Source organism: Propithecus coquereli, unplaced genomic scaffold (assembly GCF_000956105.1).
Source record: "Propithecus coquereli isolate 6110/MARCELLA unplaced genomic scaffold, Pcoq_1.0 Scaffold127, whole genome shotgun sequence".
Taxonomy (NCBI): domain Eukaryota; kingdom Metazoa; phylum Chordata; class Mammalia; order Primates; family Indriidae; genus Propithecus; species Propithecus coquereli.
The window spans coordinates 1,311,750-1,336,598 of NW_012136858.1; the positions used below are offsets into that span (position 1 = coordinate 1,311,750).

The 24,849-nt window shown below is 37.3% G+C and overlaps 1 protein-coding gene across 2 annotated transcripts in view; it reads right to left on the minus strand.

The window, feature by feature from the left end:
* Positions 1-22,014, minus strand: part of ME1 (malic enzyme 1, NADP(+)-dependent, cytosolic) — a 176,982-nt gene extending 154,968 nt beyond the window's left edge. Inside the window, exon 1 of one of the 2 annotated variants that reach the window (XM_012638232.1) lies at positions 21,666-22,014. In XM_012638232.1, coding sequence (XP_012493686.1) covers positions 21,666-21,743 — 78 coding nt within the window. In that variant the 5' untranslated portion in view covers positions 21,744-22,014. The remainder of the gene's footprint in view (positions 1-21,665) is intronic. The other variant, XM_012638233.1, reaches the window with a different exon arrangement.
* Between the last annotated feature and the right edge of the window lie 2,835 nt (positions 22,015-24,849).

The window sequence follows — 24,849 nt, forward strand, 5'->3', positions numbered from 1 at the left end:
TCCTACAATTCTTACATACTCCCAGGCAGGCACACAAAACTTCTCACCATTGCCTGAATACCATACCTTTTTATCCTTCCGTGACACATGGTCAGGAATGTCTTTTTTCCCTGCTTCTCTGCCCTTCAAACCTTACCTCAAATGCTTCCTCCTTTCTAAAGCCTTTCCAGACTCACCTAGCGTGTCCATTACAACCCTAATATTATATCTGTGTTATTTCTTTATATGAACACTGATTGCACAAGACAATAATAATGACAAACTATGGAGCTCCAAAGAAAAGCAAACAAAATAGAAATTATGGGTTGATGCAAAAACCACAATGGACCTAAGAGATTTTCTGGAATATAATACGAGTAGAAGTAATAGCAGGGCAGCCCCCATAGTCATTAATAGAAGAGAACAATCTGGTAGATTAAGATAAGAAGTCCTCTGGAGAAGACTCCCACTGGAGATGCTGAAGCTAAGAGGTTTCTTTGACTAGACTATGACTGCTATTCCTCTGGGTCCAGCATAAGTGCACCAACACAATATGATGGTCAGTGTTATGATTTGAATGCTTGTGTCCACCCAAAATTCATATGCTGAAATCTTCATGCCCAAGGTAATGGCATTAGGAAGTAGGGCCTTTGAGAGGTGGTTAGGTCATGAGGGCAGACCCCTCATAAACAGGATCAGTTCCCTTATAAAAGGGATCCCAGAGAGCTTATTCACCCCTTCTGCCATGTGACAACACAGCAAGAAGACCACCATCTGTAAACCAGGAAGCAGGCCCTTCACCAGACACCAAATCTGCTGCACCTTTATGCTGGATTTCCCAGCCTCCAGAAGTGTGAGAAATAAACTTCTTTTGTTTATAAGCCACTCAGTCCACAGAATTCTGTTAGGGCAGCATGAATGGACTAAGACAGTTGGGTTTCCTCATTGTGACCTCTGCTATTGCTGGATAACCTGGAAGAGTAGGAACGTGTTCACTAACTTTGCATTGAGTGATCCTCCAGCCATCCTCCTCTGTCCCTGAAAGCTTCTTGTAATGGCAGAATAGTGACTCTTAAGTACTTGTGAAATTTATTATTTGGGGAAAAAAGACAGATAATTGAATTCATCCCAGAGGGAGATGACAGACCCTGATTGGTGAGTAATGAACATGTCCAACGCCAGGAAGTTTATGAAAGAGGTGGATGAACAATCAGTGGATGAACAATCCTCTCTTTCTTCTAATTTTTTATATGGATAAGGCCCATTAGTCCATGTCACTGATGGAAAGGCTTATGTTTAACTAGCCTCCTGGGTAGGGGGGCAGACTGAAGAGAGACAAATAGACCTGTCCACTGAATAACCCTCTGGTAGAGCTCTCTAAGTTGGCTGCAAGAGCTAGCTGGGAACATTGGTTCCAGAACCTCCCATGCAAGAAGCAGCGCAAAACCTTGAACTCTCGTATCTCCAAGTATTATCAGCTGATGTCTAGTTGTAAGATGTTTTTCTCTATTAGCAGCCACTCTCATAGCTGCAAAAGCCCTCATTGTTTCAGTTGAGGGTCCTCTGTAGTTCCAAAATATATGAACAGCAGCATGATGGTCCCTTTCCAAGAAGATAATCCAGTGTCCAACTGTGTCTGGCCCAATCACCCTCCCCTGGATGCCTAGAGAAGAGCAAACAGTAGAGTCTTTCAGTCCTTTGCCTAGGAGTTCCAACTGGCACGAGGAGACACATTTGGTGTTGCCTAAACTCCTCCTGACATTTACTTTTTTACTTGTGGTTTGTGTCCCCAACACAAGAATGAAAACTCCATGAGGTTGAGGAATTTTGTCTGTTTTCTTCACTGCTTTTTCCCAGTGCCTAGAACAGTGCCTGACAGAATTAAAACTCAGCAGTTTGTTGCATATATGATATAGAAAACTTTAAATATTCAACTTCAGAGAATAACATTTTTTAAAAACTATAAAATTGCTGTTCAGGAAACTAATTTGCGTATACATTCTGATAAAATTTTAATTTTTTTTAATAAAGACAGGGTCTCACTCTGTCACCCAACTGGAGTACACTGCCCTTACCATAGCTCACTGTAACCTCAAACTCCTGGGCTCAAGCTATCCTCCTACCTCAGCCTCTTGAGTAGCTGGGACTATAGGCACATGCCACCATGCCCAGCTAATTTTTTTCCTATATTTTTAGAGATGGGATCTTGCTGTGTTGCCCAAGCTGGTCCTGAACTCCAGGCCTTAAGCAATCAACGGGCCTTGGCCTCCCAAAGTGCTGGGACTATAGGCATGAGTTACCATGCCTGGCCTACTTTTAAAATTTAAAGCAAACAAAAAGGGATATTTGTAGGAAAAAGTAATCTATCAAAATGGAAGACATACTTCACTTGTTAAGGATATAACTGAGAAGACTGATCATTTAAAACAAAATGTCATGAAATAACTCCTTGGAATGAAACAAAATTATGTACAGTAATATACTTGAAAAAGAAAGAAAATAATAGATTTTTCTCTAACTAGAAAATGAAAAGTGAGAGAGGATAAAGCTAAGCTAAAGTCTCAAAAATACATGAATATATGTGAAGAAGCAGTAAATTTCTTAGTGTTATGCCTTGAAAATCTGCCTGCAAAAATAGTAATCACAATATCAATATTGTGAGAATAAGGCTTGTCTGATGTACCAACATATGCTCCTTCATTCACTTAATAACGGCACTTAACAATCATTTATTGCTATAGCTAGGCAGTCTTTTTACATAAATTTTCCAGTGGTCTGTTCTGAAACGAATTCCTAAATTAATAGGTCTCCCATATCTTATGCTATATAAATCACAGTGTCATCTGGAAATCCTGATATTCTTTGATGTCTAATAAATACAAACTACCATACTGTTAGCCAAATTTTCCAAGACATTCTAAAGTGACAATTCACCTCTTTCAAAAACAACAACAAAACCTAGGGCTTAGAAATTTGGGGAACTGAGCCAAGTTAAAGTCCTATGATTAGGTTCAGATTCTATTTACTCTTTATAAGTTAAAAAAATTCAATGAATAAGTAAACTTAACTTTTAAAATCCCTGAATATTTTTAAATATTTATGGTATGATTTAATTTAAATGACAGTTTTTATTTTCCATACTAACAGACATATTCAGACATATATTTTGTAGAAATTTATAAACAGGTCAGTTATGTATAAAAATTGACAGTAAAATGTTTCAAAGAATTTTTCAAAGGATGCTTCAGGCAGAGAGCGGTGTGGCTCACACCTGTAATCTCAGCACTTTGGAAGGCCAAGACAGGAGGATCACTTGATGCCAGGAGTTCAAAATGAGTCTGAGCACCACAGTGAGACCTTGCCTCTACCAAAAAAAAAAAAAAAAATTAGCGAACTGTGGTGGTGTGCGCCTGTAGTCCCAGCTACTTAGGAGGCTGAGGTGGGAGGACTGCCTGAGCCCAGGCATTTGAGGCTGCAGAGAGCTTTGATCAAACCACTGCACTCCACTCCATCCTGGGTGACAGAGCACAACACTGTCACTTAAAAAAAAAAAGGATTTCTATCTTAGTGGTCTATCCAACAAAAGATAATGCGTCTAAATTATACATGCAGGTCCTAACTTTCGTTTGATTTCTACTAAGTCTTTCATGTAGTTGAAAAGATTAGACGTCTACACATATGAGGGCTGTCTGGAAAATATCCAGCCATGTACCTGTTCTTGTTATATTAACAATGGCTGGATACTTTCCAGACAGCCCTCATATATTAGGTTTCCAGAACCACCTGTAATTTTAATTCCCTAAAAGCATCCTCATACACTCTAGGTTCAACACTCGTTTTTCTACTTTTCTTTCTTTCTTTTACTTTCCCTACTCTTAAAAAAAACTTTTTGGACTAGATCCCTAGACAGCAGAATGGTATGCTGTTTCATTGCTGTGGGTAGCAAACAAGACAACTATTCTTCTCGACTGTACTAATTAATCTATACATATCTTCTTAAGAAAACTGAGACTATCAAGCAGAAATGAAAATAAAATTCCTGGCATAACAAGGGACTTGTATTAGAAACTACATTTGCAGGCAGCAAGCATAACTGAGAAAGAAACTTTGTCCTAAATGATCGGAAACTATTACCGTAAAAATAGAACAAATATATTCTGCATCGTGCACAAAACATGCTTAAAGTTTCCAATGAACGTCAATAGTTTGACTTTTTTTCCCTGAATAATGATTAAAAGTAAATCAACCTGAATTGCAAAAAGGGAAAACTTCATCTAACTCACAAAAATCTTTAAGATATACAATCTATACATGTATGATAATTCATTATGGTAATAGAATTTACTAACTTAAATGTTTGAGGCCATGGTCCTAGAGACAGTTGTGTGTTCTGTTCAACTAGTCTATCCCTAGTGTATAATGCCTGGCACATCATAGTCAATCAACAAAAATGTATTGGATTAACTAATTAATTAATGATTTGCTCTAACTATATAATTGCTATTATATGTTTCGGAGAAGACAAAGCAGAAAAAGCGAAAAAGGAAAGTTTAAACAAGTAGCAAAGCAAGTGGAAAGTAATAATCACAAATAACTAGAATCAACCCAAAAGCCCTTCAACCGGTGAATAGAAAAAACCTAGGTATATCCATACACTGGAATATTACTCAACAGTAAAAAGGAACTACTGATACATTATACATAGATGAATCTTAAATGCATTATGCTAAGTGAAAGAAGCCAGACTCAAAAGGCTACATACTGTATGATTCCACTTATATGACATTATAGAAAAACAAAATTATAGGGATAGAAAAAGATCAGTAGTTGCCAGGGACTAGGAGTGAGAAAAGACAGGCTGACTTCAAAAGGCAGCACGAGGGAATTTTTTTGAGGTGATGGAACTGTTCCTGATTGTGGTACTGGTTACACAACATTGTACATTTGTCAAAACTAATAGAATTGTACATCAAAAAGAGTGAATTTCACTATACTGAATTTTATTAGGCTTTATAAAGAGTCAATTCAGCAACTAATTTTCTCCTTAAAATTAATTTAAAATTACTTAAAAAGAAGAAATATAATTAAAATAACTAGAAGTTGGCTTAGCAAATTATTAACATATTTCACACTCCAAATCTTAAAATATTCTTTTTTTATCAAGTTTGATTATCTTTGATTTCTTTACCAAAATTTTTTCATAATTTATGATTTCAACTGAATTACGTAGAGTTGATTAATGTGACCTTGCAAATAACTTGGCTGATTTTGTCCTAAGAGGTATTCCTTGCCATCAAAAAAGTTTTAGAATTATTTTTTTATTTCAAAATATTAAGGGGGTACAAATGTTTCTGTTATATGGATACCTTTTATAATGCTTATGTCGGGGCTTTTAAGTGTGCCCATCACACAATTAAAGCTCATTGTACCCGATAGGTAGGTTTTTACTCCCGCTTCCTCCCCTCTTATCCCCTTCTTGATTTCCAATGAACTTTACATCTCTTTGTGCCCATGTGTGCCCATAAATTAGCTCCCAGTTATTAGAGAGTACATGTGGTGTTTGTTTTTCCATTCCTGAGACACTTCACTCAGGATAATGGTCTCTAATTCCATCCAAGTTGATGTAAAAGACATTATTTCATTCCTTTTTATGGCTGAGTAATTCTCTGTGGTATGCGTATGTGTGTGTGTATGTATGTATACATATACATACATACACACACACACCACATTTTCTTAATCTACTCATGAATTGACGGGCATAGAATTAATTTTAATAATAATTTTGGGGGCAAATTATTTATGTGTAAAGAGTACAGAAGGGGTCTTTATATTTTTATTACTTAATATTCTGGAATAAAGAGAGAAAATTCAGCTTCAGTTTTAAGTGTAATAATATTTTCAATTTATTAACATAGTTTACATGCATATTTTACACCTACAGAAAGAGAAGTGATACTAATTTGTCCTAGACACGTTCTACTGAAGGGTTCTTTCTCCTAGGCTTCCAGAGTACCAAAAATCATTCTTTGGAATTGATTGTTTTTTAAATTCTAATTGACAACATAGATAATAATTTTTAGAATTTTCCTGGTGTTATGAAACTTCATTTCTTAAAAAAAAAAATCAGCCAGATGACATGTATATTTCCAAGATAAAGTTTATACCAGAAAATAATCATATAAAAATGATTATTCTGAATGCATTTAGCTGTGCAAACAAATTCTTTACTGTTAGTCTCCTTGAAGAGGCAGAAAATTAATTATTTAAGACCAATAATATATTAACCACAGCTTTTTTTATTAAAAATTATTTGGTTTCATTATATAGCAATTTAACTCAGATCTGATATAAAGTAATTTTAATCTAGTAAAGTGAAGATTAGAACACTATATCTAAAATATCTCTTGGGCTAAAACTTGACCCTAAAATTTACAGTAAAATAATCATAACTTTATAACATCAAAAAATTATTTTATCTAGGTATTATAGGATATAGGCAACTATAATTATTTTGTAGTTTAAGTGACATGTTTGCTAATTTAAATTTTAAAAAAGAAAAGAACAGCTCTACCTAAGAGAGCAAGTGGATTTTTAAAATATTAGATAACAAGTTTAAGTAATTTAAGTATTTCTTAAATACTTAAAGAGTCAGATTATTGATCTTAAAGATTTTTTGTAGGGCTGAGAAGTTGTTAGCCATCAATGCCAACACTATATTTTCTCAATTATATCTCTAGAAATCATTAGTAAGACTTCAAAAACTTTTCAGCAAGATGGAATACAACTGTCCCCTAAAAAGTCTTAGACAAATTTAACGAAGTCACCAAACCAATAGAGAAAAGTACCTATTGAATAAGCAGACTGGGACTTCTCAGTAAACTAAAACTACCAATGTACAGAAATGATGAAAAGTCCAAATCTAAGATCTAAGATTGAAATGTGTATGAATAATCCAAACCAATGGGTAATACTGATAGTAGAGTCCCTAGTTACCCCATGTACCTTCATACTCTTTTTAAAAATCTTAAGTATGTGACCCAGACAAAAATCCTCTAAATATGCCTATGATTATATATATATAGTGATTATTCATATAATGAGCCAGAAAGATCAGAATTACAAAATAACCTTCTATCGTGCCTTGCTTTGATTTCTTAACTCTTGCAGCTAACAGAAGAATCTACAGAATATGAAAATTAGGTAGAAATTCAACACATTTCATTACCCATTAGATTACACATGAATTTGTAAATGTCCCCTGCCTCTTGTGTCCCTTGCCTGTTCCTGAATGATGATCTCCTTCAAGAAGACTTTTCAGCCCTCTCTCTGGATTAGTGAGGTGTTCTCCAAAGTGCTATCACAGCATCGTGTGTTTCTATCGTACTATTTCCCATACATCATTATTTCGGCTTATTTGCTGTTTTACTCAGGTCTAGAGGTGGGGAACCTGCAGCCTTGGGGCCACATGTGCCCTTCTGGACATTGAGTTCAGCCTTTTGACTGAATCAAAATTTTACAGAACAAATCCTTTTCATAAAGGGATATGTTTTGTGAAGTTTGGATTAGGTCGAGGGGCCACAGTTGGGGCTCTGCAGGGCCACATGTGGCCTTGAGGCTGTAGGTTCCCCACCCCTGCACAGTGGGGACTAAGCTATTCACATGTGTATGACAGCCCCTAGCACAATGTCATGACAAAGCAGGGCCTCAATAAATTTTAAATGAACAAATGGATGCACAAATATATTAATCTGAAACAATGTTTCAGTTCTATATGGCTCAGTTCTATGTAGTTCTATTCTGAATAAACAACTTACCTAATTCAAACTTCAAACTAAGATTTATTTATGCAATAGTACAAAGAGTGCTCGTGATTTAAAATCTCCCAAATAATAATTAAGCTTTCCTCATATATATTAAAAAATCATTTAATTAAACTAATCCACTATTAAAAACTTTTTAAGTTTATTTTAACCAGGCATTCAAGATCAACTTTGGGTTGACCAAAAGACATATCTACATATCAGTGTAAGGGCCAGAGCTTATGAGTTTTTTTTAAAGTACCTTCATCTTGACCAGGGTTTCTCAATCTCAGCACTAGAGACATTTTAGGTAGGCCAGACAATTCTTTGTTGCAGACAGCTGTCTAGTACATTTTTGGTATATTATAGGTTGTAATAATCTATACGCTTGAAATTTATATGTACACTTCACCAGCAAATGTGAACGAATGGTATCATGAGGCTAAAGAGCATTCTATCAATATGTGGACTTAGGTCTAAGCTTGAGTCACAAGTAGACATTACTTAACACTGATTTTGGGCAAGAACTTAAGTTGTTTGCAGTTAAATGTAGGAGACTTGCCTCAATTTTTGCATCTACTAAGTAAGAGTAATCAAATATATATTGAACACACAGTATTAATATATGTTATGTGTGCCTCACTGGGTTGCTGGGAGGATAAAAAGAGATCAGATATTTTGGCATCCTATGTAAATTATGAAGTGCTATATAAATGCTTGCATTATTATAATAAGTTTAAAATGAAGTCACTAATATACAAGTGCTAAGTAAATAGTGACTTTTATTCTTCATATCCCAGTATTCTGAGAAAGTCCTGAGTTTAAAAATCAGTGTTAAGAGACCCAGGTCGGTACTTTCTGTGAAGAGCTCCCTACCAGAGGCTCTTAACCTAGGATTCATAGACCTAATTACAGACCCTCAAGGAATTGGTGAGTAATTAAGGAGGCCTGAATTTGGACATCTTTTTCACTAACTCTATGAAATTTAGTACTTGCTTCCACTTAAAGGAAGGCAAGAGAAATAGTAGTAGTAGTAGTTCCTGTGTCTTTGTCATAATTGAAATAAAAAATATTTTTGTATCACATTACATTTGTGGCATATATCTTAAAATACCATTTATCTTCTTGATTGATTTGAAATTATAGCAGTTTTAGACCTGCAGTAAGGTTTTTTTTTAATAACATGAATAGGCACGCAGGCTAGTGATATCGACAACCTTCATACTGATCTCTTTAAAAAATAAAATTTTATGCTATGATTATCCAAGTTGAAGATTTCAAAGTCTTCCACTGCATCTATGATTGTCAAACAGGACCCAATATTCACACGAGGAATAAAGAAAAGGACTAAAAAATCAAGCCAACAGGATTCCTGAGTTTTAGAGATGAAAGAATTTATGTACAAGGTTTGATAACTATGAATACAAAAGTTAATAAAGCTTCTTGAGAATAATAAAATGCCCCCATTGGTGGATATGTTTTTGTAAGCGAGCTAAGGAACTATATGTAACCAAAATGTTTGTACTCCGTAATATTCTGAAATAAAATTTTTTTAAAAAGTAAAAATAAATAAATTAATTAAATTAAATTAAATTTTACTTTAAATTGTCCATATTTAGATCTATTGTCTTGCTATATGTTTTTAATAAAAACATACATTGGCCGGGCGCAGTGGCTCACGCCTGTAATCCTAGCACTCTGGGAGACTGAGGCGGGTGGATCGCTCAAGATTAGGAGTTCGAGACCAGCCTGAGCAAAAGCGAGACCCCGTCTCTACTAAAAAACAGAAAGAAATGATCTGGACAACTAAAAATATATATATAGAAAAAATTAGCCAGGCATGGTGGCACATGCCTGTAGTCCCAGCTACTCAGGAGGCTGAGGCAGAAGGATCGCTTGAGCCCAGGAATTTGAGGTTGCTGTGAGCTAGGCTGATGCCACGGCACTCTAGCCCGGGCAATAGAGTGAGATTCTGCCTCAAAAAAAAAAAAAAGAACATATCTTACAACATCACACATGTATTTGTTAGTATTTTAAGACCTGTATTTCATAATAATTGGTTTCCTTTGTAAGACTATGTGTACTATTTATTTTAAACCATTGCCTTAAGGAGTCCACAGGCCTCAGCAGCTTTCCAATTATTTGTGCTTTGGCGCAAAACGTGTTAAGAAGTGTTACAAAGAGCTATGCTTCAGATTCATAAGGGATATATACCTCAGACATGATATTCCCAGAAATACCACAAGATGGCTTTCTTAGTTCAGATCCACAGTGGAGATTTTCCGAAATGTTATCTGTCTCCTTTTACAGCCACTTTACGGGAAACTGTGAAGCTATCTGTATTGGTGAGAGTTCTCCAGAGAAACAGAACATATAGACGTAGGTGTGTGTGTGCACATATAAGCTTACTGGAAGAGAGTTATTATAATTGGCTCATATGATTATGGAGGCAACAAGTCCCAAAATCTGCTGCCTCCAAGCTAGAGATCTAGAGGAGCCAATGGTGTAGTTCCAGTCTGAAAGCCAGTAGGCTCAAGATCCAGGAATACCTGATATTTGAGTCTGAATCCAAAGGCAGAAAAACAAAAAACAGTATCCCAGATTCAAGACAGTCAAGCAGGAGGAGTTCCCTCTTACTTAAGCTTTTTTGCTCTATTCAGTCCTTCAGCTGACTGGATGAGGCTCACCTACAATAGGGAAAGTGATCTGCTATACTAATTCAAATGTTAATCTCATCCATATACCCTCACCAACACTCCCAGAATAATGTTTGACCAAACATCTGGATACCCCCATGGCTTAAGCAAACTGACACAAAAAATTAATCATCACACTTACCATCTATTTTTCAACTATCTGTTGAGTGAATGCTTACAATGTTTACAGGCACACATGCTCCCAGAAGCTTACAATCTAGAGAGTTTACCAGGATATTATATAAATAGTTACACAAAGAACTATAAAATAACAATTATGGTAGTAAGTATAGGGAAAAGAAAAGGAAAAACTCAAGCTCTAACTTAATTCAGGGGGTTAAAAAGAAAGAGTCTAATGAGCAGTGATATTAAAATGAGATCTGAAGGATGACTAGAAAAATAGGAGTTGACCAGGTAAAAAGCCAGGAGTAGGAGTACAGTAGACAGCATGGGCATAAACCCTGATGCAGAAAAGCAGGGCTTCTTAAAGGAAGCATAGGGAAAGAAGATGCACCAACTGTGAGAAGAATGATGAAAGAGGGCCACTAGAAAGGCAGGAACCAGAGCAGGCAAGTCCTTGTTAGGTAAAAAGTTTTAAACATTATCCCAGGAAGCCTCAGTACCTTTCCTGACTAGTTATTCCATTTCATGAAAATGCTGCAAGTGAGTAAGCAGCAAGCAACCCACAATATTTACCAATCGCCGTATTAAGGAATCCCCATACGAAGCCAAACTTAGTTTAAAAAAAAAAAAAAAAAAGGAAAAACAATGCTTCAGAACCAGTTTCACTGTACCAGGCAAATCATTGATGGATTAATCTGGAATCATGATTCTCAATCTGTTTTCCATGTCTCTATACAATTCACATACATACTCCCACCTGAAACATTTTTCTTTGTAACAATACCTCCTCTATCTACCACACTAAGGACATACCTGATTCATGCCTTGTATCAATAACATTTTAACTTATGAAAATTAACTTTAAAAAATACACTTCATATAATATCTCCAGTATATAATGGAAACACTGGTGCAAACAGTGGCTGCCTCTGGGAAGGGGAACCAGCCAGCTGGGGCACAGAAATGGGAGACACACTTTTCATATTTTTATACCTTCTTATTTTTACATAATGAATGTATAAGGCTATTTTAAAAATATTAAGAACCACTTATCTAAATCTCAAAGAATATTATAATTACATTTGTATTTACATTTGTTAAATCTCAATCCTTTTGTTTCTGGCAGCTCTGGCTACAGTAGAGCCTACTAATTGCCTATCACATTTTCTATTTCCCTCTTCCTCCCTAGTTACAGAACCCTAATATTATTTGGGTGGCCATACATTCAATAAAAGACATTTTCTGACTCCCTTGTAGTTACATATGGTCATATGACTGAGTTCTAAACAATGACGTGTAAGTGGAAGTGCTATGTGGGATGCAGAGAAGGCTCCTGAAAGAGAGGGGACCCCACTGCAAAGTGGGCCTTCTTTTGTTTCTCTGATTTCCTTCAGCAGCCACCTTGGAAAGTGTACAAGGTATCTGCAGATCTACAGTCAGGTAAGACCCATAAAGCGATCTTGAAAATGACACAGCAGCAAGAAGCCTATGTTCCTGATGACCCTGTGGACCCACTAAACAGCCCTAGACTGTTTACTTCTGATTTCCTTCATGTGAGAGAGAAATACCTGTATCTTAATTAAGTCATTGTTATTTTGATTTTTTGTTATATGTAGCAAAACTTAATCCTAAATGATATACTGGTCATCCTTATACCCACTAAAGGAAAAAGATTCTACAGTACACACCTAACAGCATATAAAAGAGGGTACTGTCCACTTATCCCGCGAAGAAGGATGTGAACTGGGGACAGGTTATAGCAATATCAGGAAGATAGAACAGAGCTGTAAGAGTGTTACTTCAAGAATTATCCCTAGCTCATCCATTCAACAAATTTTCCCAGAATACGTTACTATATTTCAACTCCTATGAGCAACTATGTTGAAAGAAATATCTACAATGCAAACCAGTATAACACACCTATCCACCTCCATGAAGAAATTTTGAACCTCGAAAATTCTGTAGTATGGATTTTCCTTCACAGCACAAAGAGGGGCAGAAGTGAGGAATGTAGTTATCAAAAAGGCAAAAAATCTTTCTTTTTTTTTTTTTTAGACAGAGTCTCACTCTGTTGCCTGGGCTAGAGTGCTGTGGCATTGTCATAGCTCACAGCAACCTCAAACTCCTGGGCTCAAGGGATCCTCCTGCCTCAGCCTCCTGAGTAGCTGGGACTACAGGCATGCACCACCATGCCCGGCTAATTTTTTATATGCATATTTTTAGTTGTCCAGCTAATTTCTTTCTATTTTTTTTTTTTTAGTAGAGACGGGGTCTCGCTCTTGCTCAGGCTGGTCTTGAACTCCTGAGCTCAAACAATCCGCCCACCTCAGCCTCCCAGAGTGCTACGATTACAAGCGGGAGCCACCACGCCCCGCCAAAATACCTTTCTAAATACTTAGAACACAGAAATTTTATAAATTATGTACAGAGTTATTGTCTTACATGAACCATTTTCCACAGAATAATCTCTATTATTAATATTGATTTATATAGCAAATATGTACCTGGTAAAATGGGAAAAAATGTGAATATACATCTGAGAGCCAATTCTCTAAAGTTAGACTGAGTTTCACACATTCACACCTTAAAAATAACAGTCTGAAGGCCTGGTTCTGTGCAAAATGGTGAATGTATTATATTTTTGTCTGTCTCTCTCTCTCAATCCTACAATAAACCTTGCACAGAATTCATTGAGCAGCTATTTAGAGATTCTGAAAAGTAAATGGTAGCAAAAGAACTGAGGAAGAAGACCAGAATCCAAAGTAACAACACACCAGAAGTGAGTTTCCTGGGGTTTTTTCCTCCAGTATGGCCTGGCTTTTATTCCCCCCTCTGTAATCAACTGACCTTGAATCAAAAGCAGCAGAAAAGTTGGAAGTGCAACTGACTGCGGACAAAAATAGTGGAAAGGGGACTCTTAAATGTCACAGAGAAGGAAGAATATCCAGTATTCTTTTCCATTCGCTCCAGCCCCAACCCCCAGGTAATTCCAAAGGGGGTGGCAGAAGCAATGGCCACCACAGAAGCCTAAAATTCTAAGGGAAAAGAATCATTCTTTTTAACTAGAGGAAACCGACCGGTTCCAAGATCTTGGGTCAAATGCCCGTTCCTACTTTCTCTGGTCTTCCAGTCACATCGCCCAGATGCAAATGCAGCTGGAAGAAGTGCACAGCACAGCAGGAAACTAAAGGCCCAGTTTTCTTGGCAGAAGGCTGGAAAGGAGAGATATCTCCTCAGGGAGATGGAACATATTAGAGAGATCACAAAGGCGGGAACTCAAGAGAGCGATCCCATACAGTTGTATATGAACTCCTGGGCTCAGCTCTGAGCTACACGTGCATAGATCTGACCTTAAACAGCATACATACCAAAGGCTTTGAGAACTAAACAATGGAATAGACCATTGCATAGAGCCCACACTAGCCGCTGGGTGGTACACATAATGGACAAATACAAATACTATTACTGAGTAGGCTTTGAAAACTAAATTGCTATTGGAACCACAGGCAATAGAAGGTGGGGTCCAACTTGCAAAATGAACTAACCAATTTGAGTGACTGCTAAATAAAAAGAATAGCATTCCCCTTAAGAATCCTGTTTCTCATCAGAAACAAAGCAGGAAAGGAGGAAATGGAATGGCATTTCTAAAGTCTTAAAAGAAAAGAACTGTCTACTCAGCATTCTATAACCTGTAAAATATCCTTCAAAAATGAAGGTAAAATAAAGACATTCTCAGAGGAAGGAAAACCAAGAAAACTGGTCTCCAGCAAACTTGCTCTAAAAGAAACATTAAAGGAAATTCTTCAGATGGAAGGGAAATGATACCTGAGGAAATGTGGAACATCAGGAATGGAAGAAGAGCAACAGAAATAGTAAATATCTGAGCAACTATAACAGATTATTGTTTCCCTCTTAAACTCTTTAAAATATGTATAACAGTTAAAAATAAAAGTTATAAACATTACATTAAATTATTATATTTAAACATCTTTTCTGATAGATGACTGGCTTTAAAAAAAAAATAAACATCTATGTAATACATGTATATAAATGTAAATGAATACATTTAACTAACATAAACAGAGGAAAGTAATGAGACCTAAACGATAGTAAGGTTTCTACATTTCACCTCAAGTGGTAAAATGTTAAACTTTAAGTAGACTGTGAAAAGCTTAGTATGTATATCATAATTGCCAGAGCAAGTACTAAAAAAAAGTCTATACAAAGAGATACTGTCAAAAACTCAATAAATAAATTAAAATGAAATAAAAATATTGTAACAATAAATAATTAGGTGGAAAAAAGAAATAGAGGAATGAAAAACAGACGGAACAAACAGATACTTAATAAAATGATAGAAATCCAAACATAATAATTATATTAAATGTAAATGGTCTAAAGGCACACATTATAATTCCATTAAGTGTAAATGTCTCCATATTATTTATTAAGCTTTAATTCTCAAAGGAGAATTATAATACTTTTTTCCTATTTTCATATTTAATCAACTTAATTTTCTCATGATTTGGGAAAACATAAATTTCCTGGGAAATTTGAGGAAGAAATTCCTATACAGAAAGTTTTTCTCCCTTTGATGTGTCTGCACTGAGAGATATATGTTACTGTCTTCTATTATTAGTGTCTTTTATTTCTTGCATGTCCTATACTGTCTTTTTTAAAGTTTTTTTATAATTGACAATAAAAATTATATTTATTATTGTGTACAACATGTTTTGAAATATATGTACATTTTGAAATGGCTAAATCAAGCTAATGAACATATATATGCATTACCTCACATATTTATCAGGGTTTTTTTGTGGTGAAAACACTTAAAATCTACTACAGTGTCTTTTTAATGAAAGCAGCAGCTATGTTATTTGGTACATAGATATTCATAACTTTTATAACTTCATTCAAAACTGTACCTTCCAGCATTTTTATAAGAGTTCTTTGTCTCATTTAATGCTTTTTGACATATCCTCTACATTTTCTGATATCAGGATCATAACTCCAATTTCCTGCTGTTTGTATCTTTCCATATTTTTACTTTTAGCCTTTCTGTAACATTTCTGTTTCTTATATACAGCACGGTTTCCTTATGCTGAGACAATCTGAAAATATTTTTATTAATAAGTGAGTTACTCTCATTTATATTTATTGATATGACCAATATGTTTGGTCACAATTCTGTCATATTATTATATTTACCGTATGTAAAAATTGAATATAAGATCTTAAATTAGTAAAAATTTTAGATACGCACAAAAGGATGCTCGGCTGGGTGCGGTGGCTCACGCCTGTAATCCTAGCATTCTGGAAGGCCAACGAGGGAGGATCACTTCAGCTCAGGAGTTCAAGACCAGCCTGAGCAAGAGCAAGACTCCAGTCTCTACTAAAAATAGAAAAATTAGCCAGGTGTTGATGTGTGTGCCTGTAGTCCCAGCTACTTGGGAGGCTGAGGCAGGAGGATACGTGAGCCAAGTGTGAGGTTACAGTGAGCTGTGATGACGCCACGGCACTCTACCCAGCGCAACAGAGCAACACTATGTCTCAAAAAAAAAAAAAAAAACAAAACTTCATTTGCTTCATTTCATTTTTGGCTCTGAACATATAAGTGAGGACTTAGTGTTTTGCTAACTAATGAGACCTGCCTCTATTAGTAACAACAATAACATTCTCATACTTTTACTGATTTAGAAGATACCTCAATTTTGACATGTATAGAAAAACTAAGGAGGCAAGGCCAGTACCGCCAAGGCAAACTAGAACTCCACATGCAACACTAAGACACATACACAGAATTACTCTATATAATAATAATCTTCCCAGGTATGTAAAAGCACTACTTAAAAAATTCATAGAGCAGAATTCTTTTAAGCCAGGATTGTGATTCATTAGTGAATCCCAACCAACATTTTTTCAAAAGTTAAAATAGAATAGACACTATTAGAGTATACTAAATACAGCAAGGGAAAGTATTGTATCATGAAATTTTGCTTCAATTGCATATGTGTATTAGTTTGCTAGGGTTGCCATAACCAAGTACCACAGACTGGGTGGCTTAAACAGAAATTTATTTTCTCACACTTCTAGAGGTTAGAAGTCCAAGATTAAAGTGTCAGTAGCGTTGGTTTTATTCTGAGGCTTCTCTCCTTGACTTATTAAATGGACATCTTAAAACTCTGAATAGATAATTTAAATGTATTTTAATATATTCTAAGCTTAAGGGGCCAAACTGTAATATTATTAAGAAGTCTTAGAAGTTCTTCAGCCTCCGGATCTCCAGGGATACTCATAATGTAATCATGAACATTGGTATGGACATGAAAGTACTTCTGCTGATGTTTACACTCAACCATTACCTGATTATTAAAAAAAACCAAAAAACTAGTTTTTAGGTCTAGCGTTTGTATATTAGTATAAAAGCTCTAATAGTTATATTCCCATGTGTTTTAGAAAACATTATTCATTATTTTATTACTTGACTGTCTGCTATGGTTTGAATGTGTCCCCCAAAACTCATGTGTTGGAAACTTAATCTTCAATGCAACAGTGTTGAAAGGTGAGACCTTTAAGAGGTGATTAGGTCATTAGGGCTCATGAATGGATTAATGTCATTAATGCAGGAATGAGCCTGTCATTTTGCGAGAGAATGGGTTTATTTTATAATAAGAGCGAGTTCAGCCCTCTCTTGCTTTTTCTCACTCTCTACCACCCTCTCACTTTCTGCCATGGGATGGTATAGCAAGAGGCCCTTGCCAGGTGCTGTGTCACAACCACTAATTGGAAGAACTGAGACTTGGGCTCATTTCTCCTAGGCACAAAGTTTTAGAATGTCCATTACTTTACATCACATTTCCCACAACTGTCCAAAAGTTTGAGGGAAATCAGAACACAAAAAATGAAAAATCTTAGGCCCAGTCCTCTCCAATATTTCTTATACTCCATATCACGAGTCTCAAGAGTTCTCACATCAAATTCATCTGTCTACTTACCACAGCACATAGCATTTTGTTTTTGTGATATTCTATACTACCACTGTTGTTTCACCTGCAGCAAGGTAACAGGTATGGCTGTCCATCTCTATTACAACAGCTTTCATATCAGTGGGATTCCATGTTAAATAATAAATCAGTTTCTCATATTGCTGAGGCAACTCTAGAGAACTGTGGTAGGTGAAAATTTCTAAATAATTCATTCCGATATAGTTTACATTGAATATAAAGAGGAGATGTAAGGTACTTTTCCTTCACAATCATGAGACTTATTTCTCTTTTCTTTACAACACATTCAACTAGGCCTTGACATGCCAGGAAGCAAACAACTTACAGAAGCACTTCTCCAGAAGTTCATTTTTCAGATTTAAAAGTTATAATCCTGATCAAAATTAACTTTGATAAAACACCATCACTAACTTAAAGTGGATCAAACTGCCTAAAATATTAAAGAGTGTTGTCTTTTGGAGATTTACTTATAGGTCATGTTATTATTTAATCTTAAAGGTATGGAAACCATGTAAGCACAAGTTAACTATGATAGAACTATTAATTAGTATTTTCTACCATTACAGCGAGAAAGTGAATCATAAATTGAAAAATAAAAAATAAACATGATTATTTTTGTTGTGTGTAGAATTTTAATTCTGAAGAGCAATTTATGAAACATTATTATTAGTCCCATGAAAATTACTGAGACAATTTGAAATATAACTCATATAAATCAGAAAATAACCTTGAAAATAAAAAACACTAAATTAGACACATACATATAAGACAGACAAAGATAAGCATCTCAAAAATAGTTTGAGTTGTGTACAGAAAAATATTGGATCTCCTTAGTGTGAGGCAGAAGTAATTCCCCAGTTGCTTTGATGAAATCCTTTGAAATGGATGCATACTTGAGTATAAGCAAATAGTAAGGCTTAGAATCATACATGAATTATTATAAACGAAGATCCTATTTCTCTTAGGTTTTTAAAAAAATTTTAATTCATATCACATCAACTGTTAACCTTGATTTTACCAACACTAAGCACCTCCCTTAGGTTATCTAGCAAGTAATTAAAATTTCATGGGACTGTCAAGCTTAAACTAAATTCCAACTTTTCTGACTACATTCCAGCATACAATATAATGGTATAGGAAGTCAACTAAGCTTTATACTTCAGTGTCAATCTACTTTCCCAAATTACATTAAAGAGGATAAATGTCTTAGGATAATACCCAAACTACCACTTTAAAAGCTACATGCTTCAAAAGCTGAGTACTGTTTAAAGACAAAACAAATTAAAATAGTTTGTTCATTCATTAAGTAAACATTTATTTAATGTCTACTAAGCAAAATATTGTACTAAATATTGTGATTCCTCCCCAATGACTAATAAAATAAATAAGAAAAAAAAATCTAGCATGCTGGGAGGCTGAGGCAGGAGGATCGCTTGAGGTCAGGAGTTCGAGACCAGCCTCAGAAAGACCCAGTCTCTACAAAAAATAGAAAAATTAGCCAGGCGTGGTGGCGAGCACTTATAGTCCCAGCTACTCGGGAGGCTGAAGGAGAAGGATAGCTAGAACCCAGGAGTTTGAAGTTGCAGTGAGCTATGATGACACCACTGTACTCTACCCAGGGTGAAGGAGTGAGACTATCTCAAAAAAAAACAAGAAAGAGAAAAATTACAATTTAGTAAAGACAAAATGATATGGTACAAATGAATACTTAAAAATGAAGGTGTTAAGTAAGATAATTAGGAAAGGCTTCCCTAGAGAGATCATTATTAAATCAACTAATGACATTTTAATTGTAGGAATTACACACAAGAAAGAATTAAGTAAGAGATTCAGCAAATATATTTTAAGAAGAAGGTTACCTTGGGGAACTAATAAGATAAATTTGGAGAAGATAGTAAATCTAATTGACAGATTGATTTTACATTCAACATAATAGGAAATTATAACATATTACAAATACTGGGATAACAGAAGGGCAATATAAAGAAAATGCTAATTGATGAAGGTACTTCTTTCATGCCTATATGTAGGACAAACTATAACGATGGAAATAAAACCAGAAAAACTGTTGTTGCAGTTACCCAATGGTAAGGTTATAAAGGTCTGTATTAGTGTGGTTGATGAAGACTTCTCCCAGCCAGGTAACAGGCTGGATTGTTATGGGAAAATAAGATCACTAGTGTCTCCTTGCAGCCCCTAACAAACTTACAGGCCTAGAGATCTTCAATGTAGAGCAGATCAAGGAGGTCCCATGGCTGAATAAGAGGAGTAAAGTTTCCATTGATTGACCCAAAGTTGATGAACTGGATTTTGAATCCAGTTTGATATAATGCAGAAAACAAAGTTCAAAAACATATTTTTAACATATTAATGCGATATCTTTTCTTATCTTCGACAGAAAATCTTTGTGATACTATTATTCTGAAGTAGGAATTAATCCTTACAGGTGAACGGGAGTCAAAAGGATTTCGATATAATAAATTATTGATGTAAACATAGTAAAGACATAATTACTCTTGCTCCGAGATTGCCTATGCCATCTACCCACTCTTAACAGACACTCTTGCCCCTGACTTAAGGAAAATCAAACAGGTTATATGACTCATGTGGTCCTTCTTAAGTGTCAACCCATAATTTGGTCATAAATTACAGTAGACAGGTAACACATGAAAGTCACAAATTGTTGTGTCATATCAAAACCTTTGTTCTACTGAAAATAGGCCCCAACCTGCAGAATAATAAAAAGGGGGGGAAATCAAACGAGCAATTTATTTTGAAAAAAAAAATAATGAGAAACTATTTAAAATTTCATAATACTAAATGACCAAAGATACTAAATAATCGACTTGTAAAAGTTGCCTGTCACCACCAAAAATAGAAAAAAGCTCACACTAGCTATAATTTATTAAATAACCACAAGTCTTTAAGCCATTCATAATGATCAACAAATCACCAGCAACATGACCAGTGGGGGCAGGAGGGAGTGAGGTCCAGCTCTTAATGAAAAGGATGCCTACCAAAGAGAAACCAAAATAACTAAACAGACCTCTGTGCTGACTGATGGCATTTTCAATGTACTGAATAAATAGGAATGTCAAAAGCACACACACATACACACAAAAGGAAGAATCCAGAGACAAACCTGGCTGTGAAATAACAGTGTGACTTAGCATCTAGAGAAGCAAAATCATAAATTCTGAGATATTTTTCATTTGAGAGATCTTGGGTGTTCATACCACATTGCCAGCGAAGAAAAATGAAATGCTACTAGGATCTGAAAAGGAGTCTCTGAACAGAGGGCACACTGAATTCCCTTTAATAAAAAGAGGACAGGTCTGAAAAAATCTTTTTAAATTCCAGAAGGCCAGATTAAAAACAAAAAAAAGAAAGAAAGAAAACAAATGGCTTTACCCACAGTCTCATGTCTAGGACAGGGCTTTTCTACCAGGCCATGCGAAGTGTCCAAGGCAGAAGCCACCCACCGCGCATTCCCAGACTCTTAACCGTGTCACTCCAGAAACCAAGAGGCCTTCTATTTCCAGGTCGTTAATGGGATCCGAAGCACTCTGAACACATTTCCATCCAGGCCGGACCAGTAAGGCCACTTGTCTCCACAGCGGCCTCCGGTAATTGCCACACTGTGTGCAACCTGTAAGTGGGCGTCACATCGAGGCTGACCTGGCAGCCTGCCTGGTACCTTCACAAAACACTTCACGCCCTTTGTCTAATACTACTTTCTTTGCCTGGGCTCTTGTTTCGGAGAAGAGCAGCCAACAAGTACGATAAACAAGTTACACCTTTACCTCTCCTCCTCAAATGGGATGTCAAGGTGCAGAGGTACCAGCACCGCCCTGCCATCCACTCGCGGGCACAGACCCGACTGGGCGGCCCCCTCCATTCTGCCCGCACCAGGGCCCCCGCGGCCCCGGCAGCTCACCGGGAACCGTCCCGGGGAGCGGCGGAGGGGCGAGGCCATGTTGCGGGGACCCGCATGCGGTACCTAACCCTGAGTGAGCCGAGCCGGGCCGATGGGCTGCCAGGTGAGCCTGCGGGCTTACCTTGTTGAGGTGGGGGTTCCGCGTCAGCAGGTAGCCGCGCTGGTGGGTGTGGCGGCGGCGGGGGGCTTCGGGCTCCATGGCTGGCGCGGGACTCGGCGGCGGGGTCGGGCCGGGGCGTGAGGCACGCGCGCTGCGGACGGCGGATGCTGCTGCGGCGCCGGCGCGGATTGCGGCTGTGGCGGCGGCGGCGGCGGCCGCGCGGGGAAAGGCCCCGCGGCTGGGGGCGGGCGTGAGTGGCGAGAGGGGGTGGGCGCGGCGGGAGGAGCCCGCGCGAAGCCGGTGTCCCCAGCCGGGCAGCCTGCGAGAAGCGCTGAGTCATGGCAAGAGATCAGCCGAGCCGGCGTGTGAGGAGGAGGAGGAAGAGCGAGGCCCTGGCGGAGCTGCTGGTGCCTGAGGGGCGGGGGCGGCGGGACCCCGGTGCCGCCGGAGTCGCTGGCTCCCCTCCTCGCACAGGGCCCCTGGTCACCATCGGGCTCGTAATTACAGCTGTAATAGCCCTTCTCTATGTGGGACTGGCCTAAGTGCGCTCTGCACCGAATGCTGTCCTTAACCCCAGAGACCCCGGTGGGGAGGCAGGCCAGGCTACCCCGCCCGCCCAGGAGGAAGGTGGGAGAAGGTGGGAACCTGGGAGGTTCAGGCAAAGGGAATGGCTGCTCAGACACCGAGGGACACTGCAGCAGGGAAGGACTCGTGAGGCAAACCAGGGCTGTTGACAGAAGACCTCGACTGGCTGATAAGAATCAGACTTGCACTCTCCCTTGTTAGTCTCTTGGAAGCTTTCTGTCCACAACCCTCGCCGCGCCGGCCTGCGTGCAAGCCAAGCCCAGTGGCCTGAGGCAGGAGGGAACCAACTTTGACCCAGAAAGCGTAGGCTTGGGAACTGGGACAAAGGCCAGAGAGAAGGCCTCCAGAGCAGCACCGCATCAGTTTCTGTAGATATCCACGGCAACTTTGTTTGAATGCCGTTAAAGTAAGAGGCAAGGAGTTAGGGTGCAAAAGTGCAACGAACAGTCCTATTTATCTCATGTATAATTTTTCTGGAAGTTCCAGAAATCAGATGTTCAAGAACCGCTGCTCTTGTTGAATTATGATGGGTAACTCAATCTTTCAGGGCTTCAATTTCTTCTTTAGTAAAATAAGAGGGTCAAAATAAATTATCTTCCAGCACTGAAATTTTGTTAGTGGATTATTGATATTTATGCTTGGAAGTTCAAAGACTGGGGGAGTGGTCAGATCAGAGTTAGCCAAAAAGCCAGTGGTAACAGACACTAAAGTTTTCTGTGCCCCAATTTCCTTTTCAGTTAAATATAATCACTAGTTTCTGCCCTGTTCATCTCTGCATTCTGGTATTACAAAGGATAGTGTTTGGGATTAATTATTTGTTGCTTTTATATCTCTATAAACTAGACAGACATCCAATCACAATATTTTCTTCGTTTCTATTACTTTACCTTATCAGAGAGATTTGTTACGGTAATTTTTTGGGGGCCATGCTTATATTTAGAAGCTTCTCTGGCCTAGTATTTCAATTATCCAGAATTAGTTGTTTTGGTTTTTTTTTTCTTTTTTTCCTTTATTTATTATTTATTTATTTATTATTGATTGATTGATCGATTGAGGTGGAGTGTTGCCCAGGCTGGAGTGCAGTGACACAATCATAACTCACTGCTGCCTGCCTAGGCTCAAGGGATCCTCCAGCTTCAGCCTCCCCAGTAGCTGGGACTACAGGGGTACAACACCATGCCCGACTATTTGTTTTGTTTTTTTGTACAGACAATGTCTTGCTATGTTGCCCAGGCTAGTCTCAAACTCCTGGCCTCAGCAGTCCTCCTGCCTTAGCCTTTCAAAGTGCTGGGATTACAGGCATAAGCCACTGCCCGGCCTAGTTGTTATTACAGAGAACATTTTATTGGCATCACAAAGTTCTTTAAAAACATTCCTCGTATTTAAATAACACATTTCATTTTGAATTCTATAATCCATTAAAATTAACTCTATAACATCTAAGAAGGAGGTATACTTTACAAAACTCACTCTCATGAATTAACTGAGGCACCTTACAATTAGAGTGATTTATGTGAGACAAAAGCAGTTTAAAAGCAGGCCTGGAAGCCAAACTCAAGATGCTTAAAGAGAAAACAAAAATGTTAGTACAATAGAACCTTATTATAATGAAGCTCTTATTACATAAATTTAGATATATTACCTGTCTATACCTGTTTCTGAGATTTAATACTTACAGACAGGAAAGCTGTTAAAAATATAGGGAGTAACCCAAAAAGAGTATATCGCCTCTTCTTCCAAGCCAACATTACAAGGGGATTACAATATCCTGCCAGTGCAGGTAAAGTTCACATCTTTCATCTATATGTTTACTTTTCTTGTGAAAAGAGCTGCAGTCATCATGATTGATAACAAGATAAGGCCTAGCTTAAGGAGCCAGTTTGTACATTCATATGCAGTTCCAAGAATGCTAGGAAGAATCTATTTTTCCACAGAAATGTTAGCTAGAGCATTACATTTTTCAGTCCTTTTTAATCTTTTGTAAGGGTAGGCTTTATTGCCAAAAATATGTAGGAAAACAAACACATAGAAAAAACTCTTTTGTTTTAATTTGCCTTGTAAGAAACTGTGGTTGTGCAGTCATTCTGCACACAATTGGTAACATTAAGAATGGGTGTGATTCACAAATTATGTCACTAGAACCTATAAGTTTCTGGTATACAAGTGAGAATATAATCAGTCAAAATCACATTTTTCTTGCCCAAGTTAAAATCAGTTTGCTATTCAATGAGTTTTTACAATATAGATTAAAATATGATTGTAGTGGATACTCTGATTTAATGTCAGTTGAGATTATAAGTAAAAAATTCAGGAAATATCTAATGGCACATACAGTAATTCAAATAATTACTTTCATGAGAAAAAGATGATCTAATAAAAAAAGTACCTATACAATGGTTTGTAATATTAAGTAAATTATCCTGCGTTTTTTCACACAAAAAAGTACATTACTAAAAGTACAATCTTTAAAATCTAGTATATATTTTATATTATACCACATCTCAATTTGGACACGAAATTTTTATGCTCTGCACCGAATGCTGTCCTTAACCCCAGAGACCCCGGTGGGGAGGCAGGCCAGGCTACCCCGCCCGCCCAGGAGGAAGGTGGGAGAAGGTGG